The 10,828-nt window shown below is 33.1% G+C and overlaps 3 protein-coding genes and 1 pseudogene across 3 annotated transcripts; all 4 read left to right on the forward strand.

Annotated features, from left to right (window-relative positions):
* The first annotated feature begins 2,179 nt into the window (after positions 1 to 2,179).
* LOC148565790 (uncharacterized) lies at positions 2,180 to 4,545 on the forward strand (annotated as a pseudogene).
* Positions 4,546 to 4,555: 10 nt separating this feature from the next.
* On the forward strand, positions 4,556 to 5,855 carry LOC148565791 (uncharacterized). The gene is made up of 2 exons (XM_088487233.1): positions 4,556 to 4,994; positions 5,087 to 5,855. Exons 1-2 carry the CDS (start codon positions 4,582 to 4,584, stop codon positions 5,853 to 5,855), a joined length of 1,182 nt encoding a protein of 393 aa, XP_088343359.1. The 5' UTR covers positions 4,556 to 4,581.
* A 402-nt stretch (positions 5,856 to 6,257) lies between these two features.
* Positions 6,258 to 7,581, forward strand: LOC148565792 (uncharacterized). The gene is made up of 3 exons (XM_088488628.1): positions 6,258 to 7,017; positions 7,148 to 7,395; positions 7,480 to 7,581. The coding sequence occupies exons 1-3, from the start codon at positions 6,258 to 6,260 to the stop codon at positions 7,579 to 7,581; spliced, it is 1,110 nt and encodes a 369-aa protein (XP_088344754.1).
* A 25-nt stretch (positions 7,582 to 7,606) lies between these two features.
* LOC110272295 (uncharacterized) lies at positions 7,607 to 9,079 on the forward strand. The gene is made up of 4 exons (XM_088488629.1): positions 7,607 to 7,687; positions 7,784 to 7,876; positions 7,968 to 8,075; positions 8,690 to 9,079. Exons 1-4 carry the CDS (start codon positions 7,607 to 7,609, stop codon positions 9,077 to 9,079), a joined length of 672 nt encoding a protein of 223 aa, XP_088344755.1.
* The last annotated feature ends 1,749 nt before the right edge of the window (positions 9,080 to 10,828 follow it).

Below are 10,828 nucleotides of genomic sequence, written 5' to 3' on the forward strand. Positions count from 1 at the left end.
ATGAGACCAGGCGTGATACTTAGAATTGTCCAGTGCCTTCATGCAATGAACCACCAGTATTGACTACTTGGTATGAAATTTTCTTATTGCTTTTTTCTCTTTTTCTTATCTTTGTGAACTTAGATAAAACAAAATTGGAAGCATATATCAAGTATAGAGTCATCTTTTGCTTCTTACTTAGATTTTTTTCAAAATCAGGTTGGTAAGAAAGCTTCTTAATTTTACTATGGAATGAATATTCTGAATGCATTGATTGTGAATGAAGAATTGGGACTGTTCTGAATTTTAGTATGTAAATCGAATTTTTGAATGCATGTCTTTTTGGGGCTTCTCAATAATTCTGAATTTAGGGATTTGCTTTCAATTTTTCTGAAATTTTCATGTGGATCAACATCTTCCTGGTGCTTTTTCAGTTCCATCTTTTTGACCCTGGTTAAAAAAATTTCCACTATTATATTTTTATTGCAGCTTCTAGTCTAAAAGCTGTGTTAAGGTACGGAAAGAAGCAGTTTATGGTTGATGAGACCAGGCGTGATACTAGAGAATTGTCCAGTGCCTTCATGCAATGAACCACCAGTATTGACTACTTGGTATGAACTTTTCTTATTGCTTTTTCTCTTTTTCTTATCTTCGTGAACTAGATAAAACAAAATTGGAAGCATATATCAAGTATAGAGTCATCTTTTGCTTCTTACTTAGATTTTTTTCAACATCAGGTTGGTAAGAAAGCTTCTAAATTTTACTATGGAATGAAATTTCTGAATGCATTAATTGTGAATGATGATTGGGAATGTTCTGAATTTTATTTTGATTATGAATTCTGAATGCATTGAATCTTAATTTTTGGGGCTTCTTTATAATTCTGATTTTAGGAGTTTTATTTCAATTGTTCTGAAATTTTCATGGTTCTGATTGTTGCTTCTTAGGGTTTTCTGAATTTTTGTGCATCTTAATTCTGATTTTTGAAGCTGTTTCCTGGGAAAAAATACGACGATCTGCAAAAACTGTTAAGGTACATCCTCCATATGATTTCACAATTTCTTTTCTTTTTGTCAGAATTCTCTAAATTTCTGCGGTGAATGCTATGGCTATAGTTTCATACTTTTAGGTTACTGTAGCCAGCTAATATCATCAATCATCATCCTGATTTAGAATATATCACAATTCAGACCTTATTTATTCTTCTGAATCATATTGCTGTGCCGTACTTGTGTTCTTGATTGTATATATGGTTTTGAATACAAGTATGTGCAATTCCTATTCTCTTTTTTACATAAATTCTTAGATATCACCAAGCATCTAACCTACATCAAGCAGTTAGAAAAATTAAAATCTTAACCCATATAGTTCAATGTTACTCTTTATATATATATATATATATATATATATATATATATATATATATATATATATATATATATATATAATTTAATCAAAGTTCAATTAGCACAACACAAATTGGGCATGCAAATCATACATTTAATTTATATCAATCAATAGAAATATATAAATCAATATAGAGAGATAAAGGGATAATTAAAAAAATAACCATATAAATTAAATTAAAATACTTGGATCTCAAGACAAACCCTATCTTAAACCTTTTAAATCTTTCAGTTACTCTTAAAGTCTAGTATTATGTTCCATGAATTACAAGACTTTATGTAGTAAAAGTTGTAACTAGAGAGTTATGGAATTTTGGGTTTTCACTGTATTTTTTTTCAGCCGCTCAAAAACAGAATTAAGTTCATGACATTCCTCTTGGGCTTTATTCATAAATTCTAGGAAACATTTTTTGTGCAGAGAAAGGAACAAGGAATATCTTTTTTTGAACCAGAAGATGATATTTGATGATGACACTAATCTATTTTTGTGTTTATCCTCAATCATGCGAAATTATATTTTGTGTGTCTGTGCTTAGAAGGCAAGCAGCATGTCTTATTTGATTATTTAAATTGCATAAGCTTTTGTGCTTGTGTTTGTGTTTGTGTGTACTTGGTGCAGGACAGTGATTTGGACTTTTGTTCGATTATTATTTTTTGTTTGATTTTTCTATTTTCCACATGGAGTAATGTAAATTTGATACTTTCCTCTGTTATACAGAAATATTGCTTCAGAGGAGTTTGAAGAACATTCATGGACATTCTAGGACTTGAAGATTGCAATTTGTTTAGCCATGACTCTGTAAGTTTTTTTTTATCTTACTTATACTTGTATATTTTCATATGTATATTATGACCTTTGTGCAGTTTTTTTTTTCATGTTGAATGTCTTTTATGTGTCTTTTTCATTGTTTCTTAATTTTAATAATAATATTTTTATGTGCCTTTTTTATGAATTTATATACTTACTGTGCATAAACATTATTATTTACATGGTTATTAGTTAAATAGTAGTAATAATATATGAATAATTAGGTTTTCCCAAGACCTAGAGAAAGATTGGATGAGTTTACCGAGAGATAAAGCTGAGTTTAGTAATGGTGTCAATGACTTCTTAGACTTTGCTTACTCCATCGGATACCCACAAGGAGAGGAAATCTTATGCCCTTGTGCAAAGTGTTGTAATTTCTTGTGGCACAAAAGACAAACAATTTATATTCATTTGATTGCCTTTGGATTCGTTAATGGTTATACGAGATGGATTCATCATGGGGAAAGCGTAGTCGGCATGGATGTTGATAGCGATAGCAATAATGAGATTAACAGTGAGAGTGAGACTAACTCGTATGACGACATGGACGCCTTGTTGAACGATAGATTTCGGGATGTGGCACAAGCGGAAGGGATAAAAGAAGGTATGAATGAAGATGCAAAGAAATTCTATAACTTGGTTGAAGAGGCTAGCAAAGAACTGTATCCTGGTTGCGACGGGTTTTCTACGTTGTCTTTTACCATCCGATTATACTTGTTAAAGTGTCAACATGGGTGGAGTAATGCCTCTTTTACTTCTCTCTTGGAGTTGCTAAAAGAGGCTATTCCTAACTTAAATATTCCTACTTCTTTCAATAAAGCCAAGACTATGGTGAGAGACTTAGGTCTTGACTATAAAAAGATTGACGCATGCCCGAACGATTGCATGCTATATTGGAAAGAGTACGAGAAGGACACATCTTGTCATGAATGTGGCGCTTCGCGTTGGATTGTGCATTCTGTAGTTGAAGCTGATGTTTTGCCTTCAAAAAAATATCACAATATTCCTGTGAAGACGTTGCGACACTTTTTCCTAATTCCCAGGCTTCAAAGACTATTCATGTGCTCAGCAACAGCTAAAAGCATGAGGTGGCATGACGAAGAACGCAGAAAAGATGAGAAGTTAAGGCATCCCGCTGATGGGCAGTCATGGAAGGACTTTGACAATCGTCATACAAATTTTGCTCTCGATCCCCGTAATGTGAGACTTGGCTTGTCAAGTGACGGATTCAATCCATATCGAACCATGAGCATATCTCATAGCACATGGCCTGTTGTTTTAATGGCTTATAATTTGCCGCCATGGATGTCTATGAAACAGGAATACTTTATGTTGTCATTGCTAATCCCTGGACCAAAGTCACCAGGAAATGATATAGACATTTACCTGCAACCTTTGATCGAGGAGTTGAAGGAGTTGTGGGAGGTTGGGGTGGAAACATATGATGCATCAAAAAATGAAACCTTCCAAATGTATGCAGCTCTTATGTGGACAATTAGTGATTTTCCGGCTTACGCAATGCTATCTGGTTGGAGTACAAAAGGGAAGCTAGCTTGCCCTTGTTGTAACCATGGGACTTGTTCTAACCATCTTAAATATAGTCACAAGACATGCTATATGGGTCATCGTGCCTTTTTGTCCGAGGATCATCCATGGAGAGCTAATAAGAGATCTTTCAATGGAAAAGTAGAATATAGGCAAGCTCCACCATTATTGTCGGGTACTGAAGCTTTAAGTCAGTTGGAGTATGTGGATAATTCATTTGGGAAGCTAAAACCAAAGAAAGATGATCCATGGAAGAAGAGGTCAATATTCTTTGATTTACCTTATTGGCAGTATAACACATCACGACACAATTTAGATGTGATGCACATAGAAAAGAACATAGTTGATAGTATTCTTGGAACTCTCTTGGATATTTCTGGCAAGACAAAAGATCACACAAATGCTCGATATGACTTGCAAGAAATGGGCATTCGAAAGAACCTTCACCCCAAGAAAACAAATGGTAGGAAAAAGGTGAAGCTGGCAAAGGCATGCTACTCAATGACCAATGCTGAAAAGTCAATTTTTTGTGACGTCTTGAAGACAGCAAAGTTGCCAGATGGCTCTGCTTCAAATATTTCTCGGTGTGTGAACCTTTTGGAGAGAAGAATATCTGGTTATAAGACTCATGATGCTCATTTCATGCTTCACTATTTGTTACAAATTCCTATCAAATGAATACTTCCAGATCAAGTTGCAGTTCCTTTGATTCGACTTAGCTCATTTTTTCGTCAATTGTGTCAAAAGTCTATCACATTACAAGAGATAGATCAATTAGAAGAGGATATTGTCACAACATTATGCTAATTAGAGAGGATCTTTCCTCCTTCTTTCTTCGACATAATGATTCATTTGCCTATTCATTTGGCTAATGAAGTGAGATTGGGAGGTCCAGTTCAATTTCGGTGGATGTATCCTCCCGAAAGATACATGTGTACTTTGAAGTCCTATGTTCGAAACAGAAGTCGTCCTGAAGGATCTATTGCAGAGGCATATTTGGTTGAAGAATGTTTGACATTTTGCTCGCGTTACTTACATTCTGGTGTCCAAACAAAATTGAATAGACAACCCAGAAATAATGATGAACCTAATAATTCTATGATAGAAACTACAGATGCATTTTCGAATCTATTTCCAAAAAGAGGTGTTCCTTTGGGTGCAAAGAAAGGTGAACCTTTTCTCCTTGATGACAAGTCCCGAGAGCAAGTTCATAGCTACATATTATTGAATTGTCACAAAATAGACGACTATGTTAGGTAACTCATACTAATTCTACTATATTTTGGTATTTTAATTAGAAATTGATAGGTATTTTTATACTTACAAATATTATACTTTTGAGTTTTAGTGAGCATGAGACTTATCAACAAGGAACACGATGGATGAGAGCTAAAAACCATAGCAAAAACTTTCCTACATGGTTTAAAACACGTGCTTTGCGGCATGATGTTCCAAATTGGATAAAAGAGCTCTCTAGAGGACCAACCCAATGTGCAAAAAGATATTCTGGTTATTTTATCAACAGATATAGATTTCACACTAGGCAACGTGAGGTAAGACGCAAGACACAAAATAGTGGTGTTACTTTAGTAGCATTAACGACAAGCTTTGCAAGCACAAAGGATGCAAATCCAATTCATGAAAACGTTTCTTATTATGGTAGAGTGAATGATATCATTGAGTTGGACTACTATGGAAATTTTAAGGTTACATTGTTCAAATGTGATTGGTATGAGGCTAGGGAGGATGCTTATGGCTCGACATATGTGCATTTTAACAAAAAGTGCTATCAGGAAGAGCCTTTTGTATTGGCATGTCAAGTGCACCAATGCTTCTATGTACAAGATGCATTTGATAAAAATAAACATTATGTAATGAAGACTGTTCCAAGGGACCTATTTAGCATAAGTGATCAAGTTGCCATTGATGCTGAAGATACTTATGAAAATGAGCCATTTGATAATTCGACGGTTCCTTCTATACCTAATGATGATGGTGAAGTAGACTTGGTAAGGAATGATTTGAATGAAGTTCTGGTCGATGTCGCAAAAGAAGTCTATTTTTCCCAAGAGTATAACACAGGATCGGATGAAGAATATGATTCTGAAGACTTTTGAGTGACTTGTTTCCCTCTTTTATGGTATATAAGTCAAATTTATCGCTTTATGTTAGCAGTTTTCAACTTGTTTTTCCTCTTTTATGTTCTGATTGTTGCTTCTTAGAATTTTTTGAATTTTTCTGCATCTTGATTATGAGTTTGTGTGGGACATATTTTTCTGCATTTTGAATTTTTTTGCATTTTGAATTTTTCTGCATTTTTCTGCCTTTTGAGTGAAGAATATGATTTCGAAGACTTTTTGAGTGACTTGTTTCCCTCTTTTATGGTATATAAGTCAGATTTATCGCTTTATGTTAGCAGTTTTGAACATGATTTGCTGAATATTGTGATATAGAATTTGGTAATTGTTTGTTACGGTTTACCTCTTCCCCTTATTAGATGCATATGCAATTGTATTTACATGGTTGTTTTAATATTTTTATACAGCAACTTAATGGAAAACGGAGCAACTTCAAAGAGGAAAAGACTGGTAAAAAAGTATCAAGCTCATGCAAAAGTTAAGGAATTTGAAATGAAGGAAGTATCTTCTGCTGCGAAACTAGTTCGGAATTTTATAACCAAAGGTGATAAAGGAAGTAATCAAGCCAAAATAGCACAACAGCCCAGGAGAAAAATTTCAGAAATTGGAGACAAATATAGTAGGGAGAATTCAATGGAAGGGAGAAATAAAATACTTGTAGACAATGTTATGAACCGGTCTTTGAGGTCTTCCCAAAACCAAGTGAGGAGTAATGTTCAACTAGAAGAACAACCAATTCCTAAGAAGATGAAGAGTAAGGCAAAGTGTCCAGTAATGGCTCTTGATGCCTTTTTGCATACAGAAGGAGTAGAAGTGGAAAGAGAAGAGGAAGATGACTTTGAGTCAATTGGTGAGGATGCTGGAGCTACTGAAAAAGAACCAGCTAACTTGACAAACTTAAAAAATAACTTAAAGCGTCCAGCAATGACTCTTGATGCTTTTTTGGGTGACCAAGGAATTCATGTGGAAAGAGAAGAGGAACATAATGAAGTTCCAACTACTGAGGATGCTAGATCTAGGCCATCCCCGAATAATGGAGAAAATGTTCATATCCCCTCTGAGGAAGATTATATTGGTGAACATAAAAGTGACAATTTTGATGTAGAAGGAGATCAAGTTATGGAAGAGGCTCATGTAGAAGGTGATGTAATTTAGTTTGTTGCTATTTGTTTTACATTTTCTTTTTATCTATGAGCATAGGGCTTCCCTTTCCATACCTTTCACGACTGTCTTTGGTTTTAATTTGTACTATTTCTCAATTTTTAATTTAGATACTTCAAAGGTTAAAAAGACTCATGGAAAAACAAGATGCTTAAAGATTTATGCAAGAACTTGGGAAGAAAGGGAGGAAGTGACTTTTGATCAGGGAGCAGCCGTGGGGCCAACAGCTCAAAGAGTGAAGGATTTAACTAATTTTATTGGAACAATGGGAAGGAATAGTAATTTTATTACCTTAATGTACACTAATTGGAAAGCTGTGCCTAAGCAAATCAAAAAGCGCATTTGGAAGTATATTAATGTAAGCTCCATTTATCTTTATGTTTATGCCATATGTTAATAATTATTTTATGCATATGATATGATGAAATTGATGTGTTTGTAGTCAAAGTTCATTCTTCCAAAATCTTCAAAGTTATGGGTGATGACTGGTGTTCAAAGAGCATGGAAGCGTTACAAAATAAGAATAAAAAAAGAAGCATTTTGAACCATATTCTGGAAATATTGAGGATATGTTGGTGAATCGTCCTTTAGAAATTCCAGAAATACAATTTCGGAAGCTAATTGCATATTGGAGTATTCCAACTGTCAAAGTGAGCTAGAGGATTTCAATTATTATTATTTGATATGATCAAGTATAATTCTTTCAATTTTTATATTTTTTTCATCATTGTTTATTTTAAACACAGGCCATGTGTGTTATAAATTCTGAAAATCGCAAGAAGCAACAATGGAGGCATAAAATGGGCCCAATCAATTTTGCAAGAGTGCGTGTTGATTTGGTAAGGTCACATTTGAGTAAAAATTCTCTACTTGTTACTTCTCCCTAATTTTAGTATGTTATGACTTTGTAATTGTTATCTTGATCTGTAGCGTGAGAAAAAAGAGAACAAAGAGGAACCAAATCAAGCTGAAATGTTTGTTGCAACTCGGAATGGACTAAAAGGGAAAACACTTGATGTAGAAACACAAGCTGTTATTGTAAGTTCCTCTATAATTTTCTTGTTTTAGTAGTTGTTTTATGACTGTCATGGATGCTATTTTTTTTTGCTGTTTTATGGCTATCGTGATTATTGTTATGGTATCTATTTTGCGGCTGTTTCATGGGCTATTTCATGGCTGATTTAGTTGCTGTTTTATGGCTATTTTATGCATATTTTATGGCTGTCATGACAGCTATTTTATGACTGTTTTATGGCTATCATGGTTGTTATTTTAGTATCTACTTTATGACTGTTTTGTGGTTGTCATGGTTGCTGACTTGCTGCTTTCTATGTTTTGTGGTATCTATTTTGTGGCTGTTTCATGGGCTATTTCATGGCTGATTTAGTTGCTGTTCTATGGCTATTTTATCCATGTTTTATGGCTATCATGGACTGCTATTTTATGGTTATTTCATGGCTACTTTATGGTTGATTTTATTGCTGTTCTATGACAATTTACAACCATGTTATATGGCTATCATGGACTGCTGTTTTATGGCTCTTTTATGGCTATTTTGGATTGCTGTCCCTATTAGTTAGCAATAGGTTTTTGGATTCTTTCATTGAATTTTTATCACTAAAAATAGACATATCATATATTTGTGTGTATAGGATAAACTTGATGATCTTCAAGAAGCTGGAGAAACTCCTACTAATGCATTTCAAAAAGTTTTTGGTAAAGAGAATCCAGGAAGAGTTCGATGTTATGGAAGAACTGTTACAAAAACTTCTCTTAAGAAAAATAAAGAAATAGATGAAATCAAAAAACAAAGTGAAGAGAAGGTAATAGCTTTAAAAACTGAATTAGACGACCATAAGCAACGACTGCAAGGATTGGAAGATATTGTGAAACTTATGTTGCAACAAACTTCTCCTGGTATGAATGTTGATGAAGCGCTTTCTATCTTGCGATCTAAGCAATCGTCTGCAAATAGTGCACAAGATCCAAATTTAGTTCCTCGGCATTCTCCTCCATCGACTCATATACCAAATCATGAATAGGTATATGTATGCTAAATTGTTGTACCACTTGAGTATACATATTATTGTATAGCTGATGTTTTGACTATAATTTTTTTGTTCATTTAAATTTGACTACATCTTTCTTATTGTTGGAGGAAGTTTTCTGAAGACATAAAGACAATTCTTGCCACAATGGTGAAGCACAAAGTCTTCTTGGTTTCTAGTGGACAACTTAGTTTCTTTTTTGTTTAAGTTCATTAGCAGAAAAACATGTATTTTGCTTACTTAGGTTTATTATTTATTTGACTTGGTAACTTATTAGCAAGTATATATGTTAATTGGTACTTGGAAGACCTTTCTATATATATATATATATATATATATTATTATTATTATCTTATTCAAATGCGGGTGTTATATATTCTTCAAATATCATATAAATATAACAAAGATAAAAGAAATATTATTTTAGATATTAAAAAAGAGAATCTAAGAAAAATTCAATAAGGTGTTGTTTTAGGTATTAAAAAAAGACAACTGTAAATAAACCTACATAAGTGTTGCATTAGGTCTATAAAAAAGGCAACTTAAAAAAATAAGGACAAGTGTTGCTTTAGGTATATGAAAATGCAACTTAAAAAAACCTGGACAAGTGTTGCTTTAGATGGAGGAAAAGGCAACTTGAAAAAATTTGTACAAGTGTTGCTTTAGGTATATGAAAAAACAACTTAAAAAACTCTGGACAAGTGTTGCTTTATATATTAGAAAATACAACTCGTAAAAAGTGTTGCCATAGCATTTCATATAAAGCGTTGTGTTTGGGTGCTCTAAGGCAACCCTTTCGCGGAGTTGCTTTATTTGCAGAAAAGGCAACGTTTTTTGAAGATTGCCAAAAAAAGGGTTCCCTTTAATATACAAAAGCGTTGCCTTAGACCAAAGGTAACGGCCGTATAGCCAACCCCCAAAAAGCGTTGCCTTTTGTCGGAAAGTGTTGCCTTTTATCAAAGGCAACACTTTCTCTTATTATAAGCAACGTTTTTAAAGGGTTGCCTCAGCCCGAATTTGTTGTAATGCTCTCATCTACCATAATTAAAGTACGAAGCTATCAAAAGAGGACAACATATATATACAAACAAAAAGGATTTGTCTTATATACTCATTATAAAAAACAAAGGCTATCTTTGTTTACAGGTATGGAATACTGAAACAAAAGACATTATGTCTAAAGACATTAAATTAGTATATTTATGCTATCTTAATTTGAAGGATATAGAGATAATAATAAAAGATACAATTTATTTTTTTTTTTAATTATTCTAGTTAAGTTTTTATATTTATATTTTTTATTATTATATTTTTTTATTTTTTGAATAAAAAAATAAAAAAATTAGACTTTCATAATTTATTCTATTTTATCTTTAAACAAAACAAAAAAACACTAATTTTTTTTATCTCTATCCTTTGTGTCTTGTTTTCGATGTTTTATTTTATCATTTCTCAAAATCAAATATAGCCAATGCAAGAACCGTAATTCCTATCGACCGTTTAGATAATAATTTAATCGCCTGGAATAGGTTCGAGAAATTAGAAGTCTTAATTTTGAAATTTAGCGATGAGATTTGAATTCAACGAATTTTTCTGAGCGAAAAAAATGTAATTTTCAACGGAAAATTGCGTAAAAATGTGTACCAGTAATTTAGCCTACAGTACCCACTTAAGTCTGTCTGGTACTGTGTGAGAATAGTAAAAACAGTACGAAATCTTAGGAAAACATTTAGAAATGAAAAC

Source organism: Arachis ipaensis, chromosome B5, assembly GCF_059453495.1.
Source record: "Arachis ipaensis isolate K30076 ecotype BB chromosome B5, ASM5945349v1, whole genome shotgun sequence".
NCBI classification, from domain to species: Eukaryota; Viridiplantae; Streptophyta; class Magnoliopsida; order Fabales; family Fabaceae; genus Arachis; species Arachis ipaensis.